The sequence below is a fragment of the Aotus nancymaae genome, unplaced genomic scaffold, assembly GCF_030222135.1.
Source record: "Aotus nancymaae isolate 86718 unplaced genomic scaffold, 86718_ANA_hifiasm-v0.15.2.pri h1tg000049l, whole genome shotgun sequence".
In the NCBI taxonomy this organism is placed as follows: Eukaryota; Metazoa; Chordata; class Mammalia; order Primates; family Aotidae; genus Aotus; species Aotus nancymaae.
In genome coordinates, this window is record NW_026988463.1 from 34,448,000 (window position 1) to 34,469,581 (window position 21,582).

Here is a 21,582-nt window from a genome sequence, read left to right on the forward strand (position 1 = left end):
TGGCTGATATTTGGCTTTATTTCTGGGTTTTCTATTCTGTTTCACTGGTCTATGTGCCTATTTTTATCAGTACCATGCTGTTTTGGTGGTAACTGTATCCTTGCAGTATAGTTTGATGTTGGGTAATGTGATGCCTCCAGCCTAATCTTGCTTTGGCAATGTGGGCTCTTTTTTGGTTCCACACAATTTTTTTTTTTTTTTTTTTTTTTGAGACAGGGTCTCACTTTGTCACCCAGGTTGGAATGCAATGGCATAATCTCAGCTCATTGCAACTTCTGCCTCCAAGGCTCAAGTGATCTTGCACCTCAGCCCCCCAAGTAACTGGGGCTATAGCACACACCACTGCATCCAGCTAATTGTTGTGTTTTGTAGAGACAGGGTTTTGCCATGTTGCCCAGGCTGGTCTGGAACTCCTGGGCTCAAGTGATCTGCCCACCTTAGCCTCCCAAAGTGCTGGGATTATAGGCATGAGCCACCACACCCTGCCGTGTTTCCATGTGAATTCTAGGGTTATTTTTTCTCGTTCTGTGAAGAATAATCATGGTATATTGATTGGAATTGCATTGAATCTGTAGATTGCTTTTGGCAGTATGGTCATTTTTTATTCTACCCATCTATAAGCATGGGATGTGTTTCCATTTGTTTGTGTTGTCTGTGATTTCTTTCAGCAAACTGTTTTTCAGTTTTTCTTGCAGAGATCTTTCACATCCTTGGTTACATATATTCTTAAGTATTTTATTTATTTGCAGCTGTTGTAATAAACGGTTCTTGATTTGATTCTCAGCTTGGTCGTCGTCATTGTACAGCAGTGTTACTGATTTGTATACATTGATTTTATACCTTGAAGCTTTACTGAATTCACTTAGTAGATCTAGGAGCTTTTCGGATGAGTCTTTAGGGTTTTCTAGGTATATGTTCGTATCACTGGCAAACAGCAATATTTTGACTTACTCTTTACATATTTGGATGCCCTTTATTTCTTTCTCTTATCTGATTGCTCTGGCTAGGACTTCTAGTACAATGTTGAATAGCAGTGGTGACTGGGCATCCTTGTCTGTTTGAGTTCTCAGGGGGAATGCTTTTATCTTTTCCCTGTTCAGTATAAAGTCAACTGTGAGTTTGTCACAGATGACTTTTATTACCTTGAGGTATTACCCTTCTATGATGATTTTGCTGAGGGTTTTAATCAAAGGCATGCTAGATTTTGTTAGATGCTTTTTCTGCATCTATTGAGATGATAGTATGATTTTTGTTTTTAATTCTGTTTATGTGATTTATCTCATTTATAGACTTGCTTATGTTAAGCCTTTCCTGCATGCCTGGTATGAAATCCACTTGATGATGGTGCATTATCTTTTTGATACACTGTTGAATTTGGTTAGCTAGTATTTTATTGAGGATTTTTGCATCTATGTTCACCAGGGATATTGGTCTGTAGATTTCTTTTTTTGTTATGTCCTTTCCTGGTTTTGGTATTAGGGTGATACTGGCTTCATAGAGTGATTTAGGGAGATTCCTTCTTTCTGTATCTTTTGTAATAGCTTCAGTAAGATTGGTACCAATTCTTCTTTGAATGTTCAGTAGAATTCAGCTGTGAAGCCATCTGGTCCTGGACTTTTTTTTATTGTTGACAATTTTTAAATTACTATTTCAGTCTTGCTACTTGTGTTGGTCTGCTCAAAGTTTCTGTTTTTTCCTGATTTAATCTAGGAGGGTTATATATTTCCAGGAATTTATCCATTTCCTCTGGATTTTCTAGTTTGTGTGCATAAAGGTGTTTATTATAGTATTGAATGATCTTTTCTATTTCTGTGGTATCCATTGTAATATCTTACATTCTGTTTCTAATTTAGCTTAATTAGATTTTTTTTTTTTTGAGATGAAGTCTCACTCTGTCACCCAGGCTGGAGTGCAGTGGTGCATCTCAACTCACTGCAACCTCTGCCTCCTAGGTTCAAGTGATTCTCAGGCCTCAATCTCCCAAGTAGCTGGGTCTACAGGTGCGTGTCACCACACCGGCTAATTTTTTGGTATTTTTAGTAGAGACAGCGTTTCAGCATGTTGGCCAGGCTTGTCTTGAACTCCTGATTTCAAGTGATCCTCCCGCCTTGGCCTCCAGAAGTGCTGGGATTACAAGTATGAGCCACCATGCTCTTTCAGACTTTTTGATGTAAGCATTTAATGCTATAAACTTTCCTCTTGGCACCTCTTTTGCTGTGTCCCAGAGGTTTTGATAAGCTGTGTCATTATTATCATTCCATCTTTAATTTCCATCTTGATTTCATTGTTTACCCAAAGATCATTCAGGAGTAGATTATTTAATTTCTATGTATTTGTATAGTTTTGAGGGTTCCTTTTGGAGTTAGTTTCCAATTTTATTCTACTGTGGTCTAACAGGGTACTTGACATAATTTTGATTTATATCAAGTTTATTGAGCCTTGTTTTGTGGCCTATCATATGATCTCTCTTAGAGAATGTTCCATGTGCTGATGAAATAAATGTATATTCTGCAGTTGTTAAGTAGAATATTCTGTAAATATCTCTTAAGTCTATTTGTTCTAGCTTATAGTTTAAGTCCATTGTTTCTTTGTTGACTTTCTGTCTTGATGACTTGTCTAGTGCTGTCAGTGGAGTATTGAAGTCCCCCACTGTTAATTGTGTTGCTGTGTATCTCGATTCTTATGTCGAGTATTAATTGTTGTTGTTGTGTTTGGGTTTTTTTTTTTTTTTGAGACAGAGTCTTGCTCTGTCGCCCAGGCTAGAGTGCAGTGGCATGATTTCAGCTCACTGCAACCTCTGCCTTCCAGGTTCAAGCAATTCTCTTGCCTCAGCCTCCCGAGTAGCTGAGATTATAGGCACCTGCCACCGTGCCTGGCTAATTTTTCTTTTCTTTTCTTTTTAAAGATGGAGTTTCACCATGATGGCCAGGCTGGTCTTGAACTCCTGACCTCAGGTGATCCACCCACCTCGGCCTCCCAAAGTGCTAGGATTACAGGCGTGAGCCACCACGCCTGGACTAATTTTTGTATTTTTAGTAGAGACAGGGTTTCACCATGTTGGCCAGGTTGGTCTTGAACTTCTGACCTTGTGATCCACCCGCCTCGGCCTCCCAAAGTGCTGGGATTACAGGCCTGAGCCACCACGCCCAGCCCTAATTGTTTTATAAATCTGAGAGCTCCTGTGTTAGGTGCATATATGTTTAGGATTGTGATATTTTCCTGTTGGACTGATCCTTTTATCATTATATAATGTCCCATTTTGTCTTTTTCAACTATTGTTACTTTAAAGTCTGTTTTATCTGATATAAGAATAGCTACTTCTGCTTGCTTTTGGTTTCTATTTGCACGGAATATCTTTTTGCACTCCTTTACATTAAGTTTGTGGGAGTCTTTTGTGTTAGCAGATATTTGATTGGTGGATTTGTATCCATTCTGCTATTCTGTATCTTTTAAGTGGAGCATTTAGGTTATTTACATTCAATGTTAGTATGGAGATGTGAGATGCTGTTTTATTTACCATGCTTGTTGTTACCTGAATTTTTTCATTGTGTTATATTGTTTATAGGCCCTGTGAGTTTTATGCTTTAAGGAGGTTCTATTTTGGTGTATTTCAAGATTTTGTTTCAAGATTTAGAACTCCTTGTAGCATTTCTTGTAGTGCTGACTTGGTAGTGGTGAATTCTCTCACCATTTGTTTGTCTAAAAAAGACTTGATGTCTCCTTCATTTATGAAGCTTAATTTTGCTGCATACTAAATGCTTGACTGGCAATTATTTTATCTGAGGAAGCTAAAAATAGGAACCCAATCCCTTCTGGCTTGTAGGGTATCTGCTGAGAAATCTGCTGTTAATCTGATAGATATTCTCGCCGGATGGGGTGGCTCATTCCTGTAATCCCAATGCTTTGGGAAGCCAAGGTGGGTGAATCATTTGAGGTCAGGAGTTCAAGACCAGCGTAGCCAACATGGTGAAACCTCTACCTGTAATAAAAATACAAAATTGGCCGGGCGCGGTGGCTCAAGCCTGTAATCCCAGCACTTTGGGAGGCCGAGGCGGGTGGATCACGAGGTCAAAAGATCGAGACCATCCTGGTCAACATGGTGAAACCCCGTCTCTACTAATACAAAAAATTAGCTGGGCACGGTGGCGCGTGCCTGTAATCCCAGCTACTCAGGAGGCTGAGGCAGGAGAATTGCCTGAACCCAGGAGGAGGAGGTTGCGGTGAGCCGAGATCGCGCCATTGCACTCCAGCCTGGGTAACAAGAGCGAAACTCCGTCTCAAAAAAAAAAAAAATACAAAAATTATCCAGGCCTGGTGGAGGCACCTGTAGTCCCAGCTACTCGGGAGGCTGAGGCAGGAGAATCGCTTGAACCTGGGAGGCAGAGGTTGCAATGAGCCAAGATTATGCCACTGCACCCCAGCCTGGGTGACAGGGCAAGACTCTGGTCTCAAAAAAAAAAAAAATTTTGATAGGTTTTTGTTTATAGGTTACCTGATGCTTTTGGCTTACAGCTCTTAAGATTCTTTCCTTTGTCTTGACTTTAGATAACCTGATGACAGTGTACTTGGGTGATGAGTATTTTGTGATAAATTTCCCAGGTGTTCTTTGAGCTTCTTTTATTTGTGTGTCTAGATCTCTAGCAAGGTCAGGGAAGCTTTCCTCAACTATTCTCTCAAATATGTTTTTCAGACTTTTAGATTTCTCTTCTTCCTCAGGAATACCACTTATTCTTATTCTTAGGTTTGGCTGTTTAACATAATCCCAGATTTCTTGGAGGCTTTGTTTGTTTTTTAAAAAATTCTTTTTTCTTTGTCTTTGTCTGATTCAGTCTTGTCTTCAAACTCTGAAGCTCTCTCATCTACTTGTTTGATTGTACTGTTGAGACTTTACAGTGCATTTTATATTTCTCTAAGTGTGTCTTTAATTTTCAGAAATTTTTATTTTTTTCTTCTTTATGCTATCAATTTCTCTGGAGCATTTTTCATCCGTAACCTATACATTTTTAAAAATTTCTTTAAGTTGATTTTCACCTTTGGTATTTCCTTGAGTAGCTTAATAATCAGCCTTCTGAATTCTTTGGCAGTTCAGAGATTTCTTCTTGGTTTGGATCCATTGCTGGGGAGCTAGTGTGGTCTTTTGGAGGTATTATAGAAACTTGTATTGTCATATTACCAGAATTACTTTTCTGATTATTTCTCATTTGGGTAGACTATCTCAGTGGAAAAATCTGGAACTCAGGGGCTGCTGTTCAGATTATTTTGTCCCACAGGGTGATCTCTTGATTTGGTTCACTCCCCTTTCCTCTAGGGATGGGGATTCCTATAAGCCAGACTGCAGTGATTATTATTGCCCTTCTGGGTCTAGCCACCCAGCAGGGCTACCAGGCTCTGGGCTGGTGCTGGGGAATGTCTGCAAAGAATCCAGTGATGTGATCCATCTTCAGATCTCCTAGCTGTGGATACCAGCACCTGCTCTGGTGGAGGTGGCGGGGGAATGGAGTAGACTCTGTGAGAGTCCTTGTTTGTAGATACATTTACTGTGCAGGCTTTCTCAAATGCTGGTTATGCTAGCAGTGAAGTTGTCATGTGGACACACTGAGGACCACTGGTTAGCAAGGATGTTGCAGGCAGTGGAATTAGCTGTTGTTTTCTCCTTCCTTGGAGCAGGGTTGTTCTGTTATAGGTTGCTGTAATGTCCTGAGTTGGTTGGCCTCCAGCCATGAGGTGGCACTTTTGAGAGAGCACCAGAGTTTTTCGCCTGTCTTGTGGAATTTGCAGCAGACTGTCACTTCTTTCAAAGGATCTGTGATTTATTTCGGTTTTCCTGGTATGCTTTTGCAGTGGTTCCTGAGTTCTCTGCTCAAACTGTTGGCCGGCTGAGTTCACCTAGAGTTCAGGGTCCTTTTCCAAGCTCAGTCATTATTGGAATAGTAGAATTCATTTCCTTAGCTTTCCACATGCCTCCTCCGTCTTCAAGCCAGCAATTGTGGGTGTAGTTCTCCACAAACTTCAAATCTCTCATGAGTCACTTTTCTGTTGCTGCTTTCAAGATTGTCTCTTTTGAGAATTATAGAGTAATAATAAATCTAACAAAGGATGTGCATAGCCTATATGCTAAGAATTATAAACATTTACTTAAAGTCATTAAAACCTAGATAAATGATGAGAAAGTGCAGTACAGTAAAGACACCAATCATTTCTAAATAGACCTACTGACTCAGTGCATCTCTAATTAGATGCCTGCTTTCAATGAAACTTGACAAGCTAATTATACAATTTATATGGAAGAGTAAAAAGCCAAGAATAGTTAAGACATTCACTATGCTACCAGATATTTGAGTTTATCATGAAGCAGGAGTAATTTAGACCCACACTTTGCTATATGGGAGAGAAGACAAAACCAATACATTGGGGAAAATGGGGGCTATTCAATAAATGGAGTTTGAAAAACTGGTTATCTATATGTAACTAAGTAAAAGTAGATCTTCAGTTCATAAAAATACACCTCCAAAGGGTTAAGAATTTTAAAAAGTTCTGACTGGGCATGGTAGCTCCCACCTGTAACCCCAGCACTTTGCGAGGCCAACGTGGACAGATCACTTGAGGCCAAGAGTTCAAGACCAGCCTGACCAACATGGCAAAACGCCATCTCTACTAGAAATACAAAAATTAGCCGGGTGTGGTGGTACATGCCTGTAATCCCAGCTACTCAGGAGGCTAAGACACAAAAATCACTTGAACCTGAGAAGTGGAGGTTGCAGTGAGCCGAGATCATGCCACTGCACTCTAGCCTGGGCAACAGAGTGAGACCTTATCTCAAAAAAAAAAAAAAAAGTCAAAAAGTTCTACCTTTTTAAGCCAAATAATGAAAATGCAGTGTGTAATTATAACATAGGTAGAAGTGAAGTGGCATGACAGCAGTATCACAGAGACCAGGAGTGGGGATATGAAAGTATATCATTAAAAGATTTTTGGCCGAGTACAGTGGCTCACCCCTGTAATCCCACACTTTGGGAGGCCGAGGCGGGTGGATTGCCTGAGCTTAGGAGTTTAAGACCAGCCTTGGCAACACGGTGAAACCCTGTCTTTACTGAAATACAAAAGAAAAAAAAATTAGCAGGACGTGGTGGCCTGCACCTGTGGTCCCAGCTACTTGGGAGGCTGAGGAAGGAGAATTGCTTGAGCCTGGGAGGTGGAGATTGCAGTGAGCCGAGATCGCGCCACTGGCTCCAGCCTGAACAACAGAGCAAGACTCCGTCTCCATAAATAAATAAATAAATAAAATAAATGTTTACACATTATACAAAGTGGTAACATAATACTTGAAAACAAACTATGATAAGTAAAGACATATACTATATGTTATATGCCCTAGAGCAACCACCAAGACCAAAAAACAAAACTCATACACATACAAATCCCAAAACAGTAAAAAGAATCATAGTTTAAAAAACAAATGAACAAAATGGAATGATAGAAATAATAAATTCATTCAAAAGGCAGAAAAACAGATACGTAGTCAGGATGGTAGATTTAAACCCTAATATGTCATTAATCATTAAATATAAGTCTAAATTAAAAGGCATAGATTATCAAATTAGATTTAAAAACAACCAGCTGTATGCTGCTAATGAGAAACCCAGATTACATATAATAACATAATAGCTTAAAAGTAAAAGGACAGCCGGGCACAGTGGCTCCTGTAATTCTAGCACTTTGGGAGGCCAAGGCAGGTGGATCACCTGAAGTCAGGCCTGGCTAATTTTTTTTTGAGACAGAGTTTTACTCTCATTGCTCAGGCTGGAGTGCAGTGCCACAATCTCGGCTCACCGCAACCTCCGCCTCGCAGGTTCAAATGATTCTCTTGCCTCAGCCTCATGAGTAGCTGGGATTATAGACATGTGCCATGATGCCCAGCTGATTTGGGATTTTTAGTAGAGATGGGGTTTCGCCATGTTGGCCAGACTGGTCTCAAACTCCTGACCTCAAGAGATCCACCCGCCTCAGCCTCCCAAAGTACTGAGCCACTGCGCCTGGCCTAATTTTTGTATTTTTGGTAGAGCTAAGATTCCAACATGTTAGCCAGGCTGGTCTCAAACTCCTGGCCTCAAGCAGTCTGCCTGCCTCAGCCTCCCAAAGTGCTGCGATTACAGGCATGAGCCACCGTGCCTGGCTGACATAAGACTTTAAAATAAATGTCTTTAAAAATGCTCAAGGAGAATACAGACAACTAAACAAAATCAGGAAAAAAATATATGAACAAAATGCAAAATGAGAGTATCAACAAGGAGATGGAAATTCCAAAAATAGAGCTAAACAGAAATCTGGAGATTAAAAATACAACAACTGAGTTGAAAAGTTCACTAGAAGGGTTCAACGACAGACTCGAGCAGACAAAAGGAAGAATCAGCAGACTTGAAAACAGATCATATGAAATTACTGAGTATGAAGAAGAAAAAGAAAATAGAATGAAGAAAAGCAAACAGAGCCTAAGGGACTTATCAGACACCATCCAAGTATACCCATGTATCCATAATGGAAGTTCTGGAAGTGTAAGAGAGATAAAGGAGTAGAAAGCTTATTTGAAGAAATACTGGCTGAAATTTTCCAAATTTGAGGAAAGACATGGATCTACGAATACAAAACCTCAATGAACTCGTAAGTAGGAAAATCCCAAAGGAACCTGCACTGACTCCCACAGTCAAATTGTGGGAGAGGAAAGACAAAGAGAAAATCTTATCCTTGGAAGTTTCTTAGATGTTAGTTTTAAAATAGTATACCTGATGTTTTCTTTGTGGTAATTAACTCTTTCTATTTCTTTTTGAGATAGTTTTGATAAATTATGTTTTTCTAGGAATTTCTCCATTTTCTCTAAATTTTCAAAGTTCTTAGCATAAAGTTAATAGTAATCATATCTTTTTCTTCTATATCTGTAGTTATGTCTCTTTTTTATTTTATTATTTTTTTTCTTTTCAACCCCCACCATCCACCACTTTTTTATTTATGATATTATTTCTTTAAGCTTTCTCTCTCTCTCTTGATTAATCTTGCTAGAGATTTTTCCTTTAGTCTTTTCAAGAAATGACTTTTGTCAGGCACAGTGGATCACACCTTTAATCATAGCACTTTGGGAGAACAAGGCAGGAGGATCGCTTGAGCTCAGGAGTTTGAGACCAGCCTGGCCAACATGGTGAAAGCCTGTCTCTACTAAAAATATAAAAACTAACCAGGCATGGTGTCACACACCTATAGTCCCAACTACTCGGGTAGCTGAGGAAGGAGGATCACTTGAGCCTGGGAGGTTGAGGCTGCAGTGAGCTATGATTGCACTACTACACTCCAGCCTGGACACCAGAGCTAGACCCTGTCTCAAAAAAAAAAAGATTGTTTTTATAAATCTTCTACAATAAATCTTTGTTTTTCAATTTTTATTATCATCTCCTTTAAAAAAATTTTTTTTCTGATGATATCCTTTTTTTCTTTAGTCTTCTTTTTTTTTCCTTTTCCCTGATGCCTTTAGGTTGGAGTCTTGGTTTCTCATTCTTTCATTTCTTTAATATAGTATAAGCTGTTGTTTCCAAGTGCCTCTAAAGTGCCCATTTTTGCTCAGTCTCATCAGTTTTGGAGTATTTTGTGTTTTTATTACCATTCTCTTGTAAGTCATTTTTAATTTCACTTAATTAGAATTAATTTCCCCTTTGACCTATGAGTTTTACTCAATTATTTTAGTCAGAAAACATGATCTGTTTTAGGAGTTGGCAAACTTTTTCTGTAAAGGACCAGATAGTAAACATTTCAGGCTTTGCAAATCCATCCAATGTCTGTTGTGACTGTGGCACTCTGGTGTCAGAGCCTCCCTGTTGGAGCATGGGCTGTTCCTCCATCAGACTTGGTCATCACAGCACTCATTCTCCTGCTTATCCCATCTCTAGCAACTTCTGTGTTATTCAAACCTATGTTTACACTTGTTCTTTGTTGTCACTTCTAGTCTTGTTGCAAGTGTATCTGTCACTGTTAATTCAAGATCTTAAAGCCTTCTCTTCCAGACAACTTGTTAAAGTTGTCTGGCTGATAGTTTTCCCTTTGGACCAGCCATATTGCTCAGGAGTCTGCTCTTTTGGTCTGTGCAGCAGAGACCCTCACCAGGCAATGCTTGTTTCAAACTGTAGTGCCATTGTGCCCTGATGTGGAGGATGTTTGGGCAACTAAACGTAATTTGGGCAATGTCCAAACATCCACTACATCGGGGATAGTGGCACCTCATTTATCTTGCTGGAAAACTGAAGCTGGCCACTGGGCCTCAGGCACGTCCTTACCCTGGGGCTTTACCCCAAATCCCTGGCAAACATCAGCATGAGGGAACAGCCGCTCCTGAATGGCCAGCCACCTGACCCTCAGTCTTGATGTTCTACTTTCATCCTGCCCTGGATGCTCAGGCCACTTCCCAGTCACTATAAGATCAGCAGTGACTGTGCCCACAGATGGAGGAGCAGACCCTGCACTGGCCTCATCCTCCTTTATCCCCATACTGTGTTGCTTCCACTCTACCTGCCACTTCATCCTGGCATTTGCCCCACAGCTCTCTCACAGTTTCTCACCTGCAGAGGAATTGGTTCTTTCTGTCTTCCGTGGGCAGACACAAGGTTCTCTGCCAGGCCAGGAATGTCCCCACAATCTAGGTGTCCTCACTGACAGTTGCACTCAGCTGTCACTCTGTGTCCACAGGGTCTGCGGAAGAGGGAGCTGCTGAAGGAGCTGCTGCCAGTCATCGGGCAGAACCTCCGATTCCAGCGCCTCTTCACCGAGTGTCAGGAACAGCTCGACATCCTGAGGGACAAGTAGACTGCCCCGGCCTGCCCTGGCTGCAGCAAGTGCAGGGCCACACTCTTGCCGCTGATGACACGCAGGGCCTCCTCTCACCTGGCCAGGCTGCAGGGGAAGAAGACACTGGCAGGAGATGTGCTGTCCTGCACCAGCGCCAGCCCAGCTCTCTGGGCAGATGTGCCCTGTGTCATGGGCCTGACGTTGCCTCTAGAGGGGGAAGCTCTTCCCTCCCTCCAGGCCCCCTATGCGGAGCTGGGGTTGGAGCTCTGCCCAGGTGCCCTGGGGCCAGCAAGGCATTCCCAGGCCTGCTGTCTCCAGCACGGCCCCAAGGTGGACACTAGCCCCTGCTGCTGCAGGCACTGTGCTGCTTCAGCAGTGATGATTGAGCCATTTGTGAGAGAGAATCTGAAAGCGGTTAGGTATTACGCAGTCAGCAGACTGACCTGACACCTATGTAAAAGGAAAGCCGTTCCAACACACGGACTATTTTTGTACTAGAATTTGCTAACTTGTAATATGGAATTTCCTTTGGCCGATAATCAGGATTTCCCTATAAGTCACTTGGACATTGGTTACTTGTAGGAGATTTAAACTCTAATTATGACAGCTACACTGAAAAATAATTGTACTGAAATTAACTTGTCTATCTTCATTTGATTTTAATTTTTAAATGTTTGTAAAAAGAGACTGTTTTGGGGGAATGGGGCAAAGGGGTGGGCAATTTCTTTTGTAAGTGTAAAATAAATGAACACGCATTGGATACCAAACCCTCCTGATTTCTATTGCCTTTTCCTTCTAACTTTCATCCTCTCCACACTGTGCATCTCTCTCCTGAAGTAGGCAGTGACAGAACATGAGAGCCAGAAGGCATCTTTTGTGTCATCTGATTCCCCCCCTGTCATGGTTAATACTGAGTGTCGACTTGATTAGATTGAAGGATGCAATATTGATCCTGGGTGTCTGTGAGGGTGTTGCCAAAGGAGATTAACATTTGAGTCATTAGGGCTGGGGAAGGCAGACCCACCCTTAATCGGGTGGGTACCATCTAATCAGCCGCCAGCAAATATAAAATAGGCAGAAAAACATGAAGAGATGAGACATGACTAGCCTGCCAGCCTGCATCTTCCTCCCGTGCTGGATGCTTCCTGCCCTTGAACATCGGACTCCCAAGTTCTTCAGTTTTGGGACTTGGACTGGCTCTCCTTGCTCCTCAGCTTGCAGACAGCATATTGTGGGATCTTGTGATCATGTAAGTTAATACTTAATAAACTCTATGTATTCTACTCATTCTGTCCCTGTAGAGAGCCCTAATATACCTCCCATGTAGAAATTCATTTCACAGTATAGAGGGGTCACTTCTGTGGTCATGCAGCACCATAGGTCACTTTGCACACATCATCTCCCAAGTGAGGTGTCATGGTTCTTGATTCTGGTCTTGCTATGTTCCAGGTCCAGATCATACTGTGCACCAAGGGCTGCAGCTGACTGGACAATTTCATGAAAGGAAATCAGTATATACAATCTTGGGTATACTGGATAATTATCAGGAAAGTTGCAGTTTTCTTAGAAAGTGGTCCAGACGTTGATCTACAGGAGAAGAGATAGAATCACAGAATCTTGAAGCACAGCGAGGGATGAGCACCACCCACTCCTGGGTCCTGATCTTTGTCACCACCACCCTGTGTGTGGAAGGAGCCCTGGACTTGGAGTCAGAGGCCTGGGTAACTGACCACTGATCTCTGGCTGCTTCCCCACCTAGCAGCCATTCCACTCCATGCCTCCCTCGGATGTCAAGTGGCTAGATGAGACCCAGGGATGTGTGCATGCCAAACAAAGCCAGCACATTGTGTTTGTGTGCATGCATTGACAGAGCAAGACTGTCTCAAAAAAAAAAATTTATGACTAAGAACTCAAAAGCAAATACAACAAAAAAGTAGACAAATTAGACAAACTAAAAAGCTTCTATACAGCAAAAGAAATAACAGTAACAACATATGTCTATTTGAATGGCTTACATTTTTTAAAAAGACAATAATGAATATTAGTGAGGATGTGGAGCAACTGGAACTCTTGCATTGCTGGTAGGCAGAATAGTTACTTTGACAAACAGTGTGATAGTTCCTCATAGAATTAAACATACACTTGCTATATAACCTATGTACTCTATTCCTAAGTCTTGGTTTTTCCAACAGCCCTCAGAGAAGGATGGCTCAGGCCAGGCGTGGTGGCTCACACCTGTCATCCCAGCACTTTGGGAAGCCAAGGCAGGTGGATCACTTGAGGCCAGGAGTTCAGGAACAGCCTGACCAACATGGTGAAACCCTGCCTCTACTAAAAATAATTTTTAAAAAAATAGCCAGGCGTGGTGGCAGATGCCTGTAGTCCTAGCTACTCAGGAGGCTGAAACAGGAGAATTGCTTGAACCCAGGAGGCAGAAGTTGCAGTGAGCCGAGACCATGCCATTGCACTCTAGCCTGGGCAACAGAGCAAGACTCTGTCTCAAAAAAAAAAAAAAAAAAAAAAAAAAAGGATGGCTCATGCTTATGATGCATTTAAAAAAAAACACAGCTTTACTGAAATAATTAACAGCATGCAATTTACACTTTAATGGTTTTCAGTGTAGTCACATCATATGTGCAGCCATCCCCACAGCCATTATTAGAATCTTTTCATCACCTTAAAAAGAAACCCCATACACTTTATCATACCCTGTACCCCAATCCCCATTATTCTGAGGCAACCACCAATCTGCTTTCCATCTCTACAGATTTGCTTATTCAGAACATTTCATAGAAATGGAATCACAGAATATTGCTGTTTTGTCTGGCTGCTTTCACTTTGCATAATATTTTCAAGGTTCATCCATGTTGTAGCATGTGCCACTATTCCACTTCTTTTTATGACCAAATAATATTCCGTTGTATGCATCATTTTGTTTACTTGTTCATCCGTTTATGGACATTTGGATTGTTTCCACCTTTTGAGAATTATGCATAATGGTACTATAAACATTTGTGTATAAGTTTTTATGTGGAAATGTGTTTTCATTTATCTTGGATATATAATATATAGACTTAGAAGTGGAATTGCTGAGTCGTATGATGACTCTATGACTCATATGACTGAGTTGTATGATAACTGTTTAACAAACTGCCATTCTGCCTTCCAGTGTGGCTGCTCCATTTTAAATTTATATCACCAGTGTATGAGGTTTCCAATTTTCCCACATCTTTGCCAACACTTCCTATTGCCAAGTATGTGTGTATGTTTATTTATATTTTTTTATGAAGAAGGGGGTCTCGCTGTTGCCGGTGCTGGCCTTGAACTCCTGCGCTCAATCAATCCTCCTGCCTTGGCCTCCCAAAGCACTGGGATTACAGGTGTGAGCCACAACATCCAGCCTATCAATCAGGTTGTTTTAAGTAAAGGCATCATAGTGGATATAAAGTGATGTCTCAGAGTGGTTTGATTTGTATTTCCCTAGTGACTGAATATGTTGAGCAACCTCTCATGTGCTTATTAGTCACTTGTGTGTCTTATATGAAGAAATGTCTATTCAGATCCTTTGCCAACTTTTAAATTGAATTGTCTTTATCATTGAGTTTGTGAGAGTTTTTATCATTCTACATAAAAATATTCCTTATCAGCTGGGTGTCATGGCTCGTGCCTGTAATCTCAACACTTTGGGAGGCCAAGGCAGGAGGATCACTTGAGCCCAGGGGTTTGAGACCAGCCTGGACAACATAATGGGACCCCATCTCTACAAAAAAATGAATTATCCAGCATGGTAGTGTATGCCTGTGGTCTCAGCTACTAGGGAGGCTAAGCGGGGAGGATCACTTGAGCCTGGGAGGTTGAGGCTGCAGTGAACCATGATGGCACCACTGTACTTCATCCAGGGTGGCAGACTGAGACCCTATCTGAATGTATTCTTTTGTTGCTCCCACTGTTGGTCTCATATTTAAGAAATCACTACCACATCCAAGTTAATACAAATTCACCCTTATGTTTCTATTAGGAGTTTGATAATGTTAGCTTTTACATTGAGAACACAGGTCCATTAAGGTTTTGTATGTGATGTTAAGAGTTCAACGTCATTATTTTGTGTGTGGCCATCCAAATGTCCCAGCATCATTTGTTGAAAGACTGTTTTACCCCATTGAATGGTCTTGGCACACTTGTTGAAAATCAGAAGACCACAGACACATGGGTTGTTTCTGGACTGTCAGTTGTATTCTGTTGAAATATATGTCTATGGCACACTGTCTTGATTACTGTTGCTTTATAGAAAGTTTTGAAATAAGGAAGTGTGAGTCCTCCAACCAAGTTGTTATTTTCAAGGTTGTTTTTGCTATTCTGGGGCCTCTGAGTCTCCTTATAAATTTTAGGATTAATTTGTCAATTTCTGTAAAGGAATCAGCTGCAATTCTAGGAGTTGTGATAATCTATAATCTCGGGAGTATTGCTATCTTAACAATATCAAGTCTTCCAATCAATGAACATAAACATCTATCCATTTAGTTAGGTTTCTCTAATTTCTTTCAACAATATTTTGAAGTTTCCAGAACACAAGTTTTATAGTTCTTTTGTAAAATCCATTCTCAAGTATCTTATTCTTTTTAAGGCTATTGTAAGTGGAAGTGTTTTATTTTTTCAAAAGATGGAATCTTGCTATGTTGCCCAGGCTACTCTCGAACTCCTGAGCTCAAGCAATCCTCCTGCCTCAGCCTCTTGAATAGCTGGGACTACAGGTGCACACATCACGATCACGCCTGGTTAAGGAAATGTTTTTAAAATTTCACTTCCAGATTGTTCATTACAAGTTTATAAAAATACATTGATTTTTGTATATTGATCTTGTATCCTGCCATCTTACTGAACTCATTTATTAGTTCTAGTAGTTTTTTCCTGGACTCTTGAGAATTTTCTTTATACAAGATCATGTCATCTTTGAATAGAGATAGTATTACTTATTTTCCTATCTGGATGCCTTTTCTTTTTCTTGCCTAATTGCTCTGGCCAAAACCTCTAGTACAATATTGAATAGAAGTGCTAAGAGTGGGCATTCTTGTCTTCATACTGATTTCAGGAGGAAAGCATCCAGTCTTTCACCATTAAGTATTATACTAATTGTGGGCTTTTCACAGATGAACTTTATTACGTTGAGGAAGTTCCCTTCTAATTCTACTTAATTGATTTTTTTTTTAAGACAGTGTCTCACTCTGTCACTTAGACTGGAGTGCAATCATGCTGTCTTGGCTCACTTGCAACCTCTGCCTCCCGAGTTCAAGTGATTCTCCTGCCTCAGCCTCCCGAGTAGCTGGGATTACAGGTGCCCACCACCAAGCCTGGCTAATTTTTTGTATTTTTTTTTAGTAGAGATGGGGTGTCATCATGTTGGCCAGGCTGGTCTTGAACTTCAAACCCCAGGTTATCCACCTGCCTTGGCCTCCCAAAGTGCTGGGATTACAGGCATGAGCCACCACGCCCGGCCTTATTCATTTCATCTAAGCTACAATTGTTTATAGTATTTCTTCTTTTTTTTAACCCTCATTCTCTACATATAATTTTTAACCCTCATTCTCCACATATTTCTTTTAATTGTTTTAATTAATTTTTTTCATAATATTTCTTTATAATCCTTTCTCTTTTTTTTAAGATTGGTTGCCCAGGCTGGACTTTTAACTCCTGGCCTCAAGCAATCCTCTCACCTCATCATCCCAAGTAGCTGGAACTACAGGCTTGCTCCACCATACCCAGCTATAACCCTTTTCATTTCTGTAAGGTGGATAGTAATGTCCTCTTTTTCACACCTGATCTAATAATTTGAGTTTTCTCTCATTTGCTTGGTCAATATAGCAAGGTTTGTCAATTTTGTTGATCTTTTCAAATAGCCAGCTTTTGGTTTCCTTTCTATATTGTTTTCCTATTTTCTATTTCATGAAATGTTCTATTTCCTTCCTTCCTCTGCTTGCTTTAGGTGTAGTTTGCCCCTCATTTCCAGTGTCTTAAGTAGAAGATTACATGATTAAAGCTATAAATTCCCTCTAAGCACTGCCTTAGCAGTAACCCATGAATTTTGATATATTGTGTTTTCATTTTTATTTATCTCAAACTATTTTCTTTTCTATTCATTCATTCATTCATTTATTCAGACAGAGTTCTGCTCTATCACCCAGGCTGTAGTGCAGTGGTGTCATCTCAGCTCACCTCTGTCTCTCTGGCTCAAGCAATTCTCCTGCCCCAGCCTCTCAAGTAGCTGGGATTACAGGTATGTGCCACTGCGCCTGGCTAATTTTTTTTTTTTTTTTGAGATGGAGTTTCACTCTTTTTTTGCCCAGGCTGGAGTGCAATGGCTCAATCTTGGCTCACTGCAACCTCCTCCTTCTGGGTTCAAGCGATTCTCCCACCTCAGCCTCCTGAGTAGCTGAAATTACAGACATGCACCACCACACCCAGCTAATTTTGTATTTTTAATAGAGACAGGGTTTCACCATGTTGGTCAGACTGGTCTCGAACTCCCGATCTCAGGTGATCCGCCCGCCTTGGCCTCCCAAAATGCTAGGATTATAAGTGTGAGCCACTGCGCCTGGCTGCACAAAGTATTTTCTAATTTCCCTTTTGATTTCTTCTTTGACCCGTTGGTCATTTAGAGTGTGCTGTTAAATTTCCACACCTTTGTGAATTTCCCAACTTCCCAACTTTCCTTCTGTTATTGATCTGATTGTATTCCATTGTGTTTTAAAAAATATTTTGTATTATTTTTACCCTTTACATTTACTGAGGTTTGATTTACAGCGTAGCATATGCTGTACCCTGGAGAATGTTCCACGTCAACTTGAGAAGATGTGTATTCTACTTAAGTGGAGCTGTGTTGCTCACATATGGCCACACCGCTTGTCTTTCACCATTCCACTTTCTTAACCCATGCTAACCACCAATCTGTTTTCCACTTCTGTAATTTCCTCATTTCAACAATGTTAATGTTAATGCCATGCCTACCTAACCTACTGAAATTTTCTTTTTCACTCAGGATAATTATCTGGAGTTAATTCAAGTTGTTGTTTGTATTATTACTTCATTATTATTTATTTTATTTATTTATTGCTAATGAGTATTTCATGGTTTTCTGCACTGTTTATTTAACCATTCATCTGCTCAGGATATCAGGGCTAATTTCAGTTTTTGGTGATTACAGTTAAACCCTGAAATTAAAATTTTTTTGTGAACATAAGCATTTGATTTTGTGGAATAAATTCCCAAGAGGGCAATTACTGGGTCTTATGGTAGCTGCATGTGCAGTTTTCTCAAGATGACAAAGTATTTTCCACAAAGCTGTACCATTTTACATTCCAGCAATGGATGAGTGACCAAGTTTTTCCACATGCTTATCAGCATTTGTTGTCACTATTAATTTTAGCCATCTTGACTGGTGTAATTTTAGTTTGCATTTCTGTAATACCTAATGATGCTCAACATCTTTTCATGTGCTTATTTGCAATTCATAAATCTTCAATGAAATACAATAATTTTCATGTCTTCTCCCCCTTTTTCTGAGACAGTCTCACTCTGTCACCCAGGCAGGAGTGCAGTGGTGCAACCACAGCTTACTGCAGCCTTGACCCCCTAAGCTCAAGCGATCCTCCCAGTACAGCCTTCTAAGTACTAGGACTACAGGTAGGCACAATCATGTCTGGCCAATTTAAATTTTTTGTTTTTGTAGAGACAGGATCTCACTGTGTTGCCTATGCTGGTCTCGAACCCCTGAACTCAAGTGATCCTCCTGCCTCAGTCTTCCAAAATGTTGGGATTACAGACGTGAGCCACAATGCCAAGCTTATGTCATGTCTTCTCAAAGAATAGATCCGTTTGTCACAGGGATCATGCTCCCTTTGAGCGTAGAGTAGTTCTATGAACTATATTTTTGGTTTCTACAAGTGGCATCACAAACCTGCTGAATTCCAGGCTAGAATCCAACTTCAGCAACTTCTTGTCTCTATCATCCTTCAGTCAGAGTGTGATGCTTTCCCCAACATATCTGCAGATGAGTCCTATACTTTACTTATGAAAGAACCAGTGGCTGTCCTTAAGGCCAACGGAGTTTGGGGAACAAACAGAGTTTGGTTTGCCAGTTAATTTTTCAAGATTCTTATGGGATTTTCACCATCAATGGATCCACCATTATTGATTCTCCAAGGTTTTCTCATAGAGGAATTTTAGTTGATGCATCCAGACACTATCTGCCAGTTAAGATTCTTCTTAAAACTCTGGATGCCATGGCTTTTAATAAGTTTAATATTCTTCACTGGCACATAGTTGATGACCAGTCTTTCCCCTATCAGAGCATCGCTTTTCCTAAGTTAAGCAATAAAGAAAGCTATTCTTTGTCTCCAGTTTATATGCCAAATGATGTCCATATGGTGATTGAATATGCCAGATTATGAGGAATTCCAGTCCTGACAGAATTTGAAACCCCTGGGGGATACACTACCTTGGGGAAAAGGTCAGAAAGCCCTCCTGACTCCATGTTACAGTAGAAAAAACAAGTTGAACTCCTTTGAACCTATAAACCCTACTCTGAATACAACATACAGCTTCCTTACTGCATTTTTCAAAGAAATTAGTAAGGCGTTTCCAAATCAATTCATTCATTTGGGAGAAGATGAAGTGGAATTTAAGTGTTGGGAATCAAATCCAAAAATTCAAGATTTCATGAGGCAAAAAGGCTTTGGCACAGATTTTAAAAAACTAGAATCTTTCTACATTCAAAAGCTTTTCGATATTATTGCAACCATAAACAAGGGATCTGTTGTCTGGCAGGAGGTTTTTGATGATAAAGTGAAGCTTGAGCCGAGCACAATACTTGAAATGTGGAAAGACAGTGGGTATCTTGAGGAACTCAGTAGAGTCACAGCGTCTGGCTTCCCTGTAATCCTTTCTGCTTCTTGGTATGATTATTTATGGACAAGATTTGAGAAAATACTATAAAGTGGGACCTCCTGATTTTGGTGGTACTCAGGAACAGAAACAACTTGTCATTGGTGGAGAAGCTTGTCTATGGGGAGAATATGTGGATGCAACTACCCTCACTCCAAGATTATGGCCTCGGGCAAGTGCTGTTGGTGAGAGACTCTGGAGTTCCCAAGATGTCAGAAATATGGATGGTATTTCTGTGCCCATGACAGACTGACAAGGCACCGCTGCAGAATGGTCAAATGTGGAATAGCTGCACAAACTCTTTTTGCTGGATATTGTAACCATGAGAACATGTAAAAATGGAGGGGGAAAAAGTCCATAGCAATCTGTACTACAATCAACTTCATTTTGAAATCATGTAAATTAAGATATTAGGCTTTTTTGAATAAAATATTTTTATTGATTGAACCTCTTATTATATATAAAAAATTCCTTTACTAGCTCACTTTCCATTGTAATGTAATGCCCGTTTTATCCATGATAAAAATATTAGCAAATCAAATCCAATATTGTATGAAAAAAATACAACATGACCAAATGGGATTTATTCCAGATATGCATATTTATTTAATGGTTGAATATTAATTAATGTAATCAATCACATCAACTAAGTTAAAAAAGAAAATCGTGATTGTATCAATACATTTAGAAGAAGCATTTGACAAGTCTAACACCTATTCATGATAAAAACTCTCAGCAAACTAGGAATAGAAGGGAACTTTTTTAATTGATAAAAAACATCTACAATAATTCCACAGCTAGCATCATACAGTACTTAATGGTAAAAAAAAATAGATGCTTTTCTCTTAATATCAGGGAAAAGGCAAGGATGTCTCTTGTCACCACTCCTGTTCAATATTGTACAAGTCTTAGCTAACACAATAAGACAGAAGGAAATAAAAGTATAAAAAATTGCAGATAAACATGACTGTCTATGTATAAAATCCCAAAGGATCAACAAAAAAACTCTGAGAACTAGTAAGTTATTATAGTTACATTACAGAATATAAGGTTAATATATGAAAGTTGATTGCTTCTCTATAAACCAACAATGAACAATTGGAATTTGAAATTGAAAATGTAATACCTCTTACATAAACACCAAATAATCAAAATACTTAGGTATAAACCTAACAAAATACAAATTCTATATGAGAGAAACTATAAAACTCTGATATAAGAAATAAAAAATCTAAATAAATAAATGGAGATAAATTCCATGTTCATGAGTAAGAAGACTCAACATTAATGTGTTAGCTCTTCCCAATCTATAGATTCAACTTAATCCCAATAATGATTCTAGCAAGTTATTTTGCAGATATTGACAAACAAATTTTAAAGTTTGTGTGGAAAGTCAAAAGATGCAGAATAACCAACTCAATATTGAAGACAAGTAGGACCAGAGTACTCACACTACTCAACTTTGAGACTTACTGTGAAGCTACAGTAATCAAGACAACATGACATTACTGAAGGAACAGAGGTGAGAACCCATAAATAAATCCAAACAAATGAAATTAACTGATCTTTGATGAAAGAGCAAAGGCAATTGAATAGAAAAATATCAGTCTTCAATAAATGGTGCTCTAATAAATGTACCTGTAGTCCCAGCTGCTCAGGAAGTTTTGCATTTTACACATGCAAAAATAAAAAAAAGAATCTAGACAGACATTTTTAATTGCTGCTCTGAGAACATCATTGTTAAGAGAATGAAAACCCACAGACTTGGAGAAAATATTTGCAAATAACTTTTCTGATAAACGACTTATATTCAACATATAC

The 21,582-nt window shown here is 39.8% G+C and overlaps 1 protein-coding gene and 1 pseudogene across 3 annotated transcripts in view; both read left to right on the forward strand.

Moving 5' to 3' along the window:
* Window positions 1-11,584, forward strand: part of LOC105718472 (protein HIRA) — a 102,956-nt gene extending 91,372 nt beyond the window's left edge. For all 3 annotated transcript variants that reach the window (XM_012454168.2, XM_012454167.2, XM_012454169.2), the window contains one exon: window positions 10,726-11,584. In XM_012454168.2, coding sequence (XP_012309591.2) covers window positions 10,726-10,842 — 117 coding nt within the window. In that variant the 3' untranslated portion in view covers window positions 10,843-11,584. The remainder of the gene's footprint in view (window positions 1-10,725) is intronic.
* A 6,315-nt stretch (window positions 11,585-17,899) lies between these two features.
* On the forward strand, window positions 17,900-20,104 carry LOC105718436 (beta-hexosaminidase subunit beta-like; annotated as a pseudogene).
* Window positions 20,105-21,582: the final 1,478 nt, after the last annotated feature.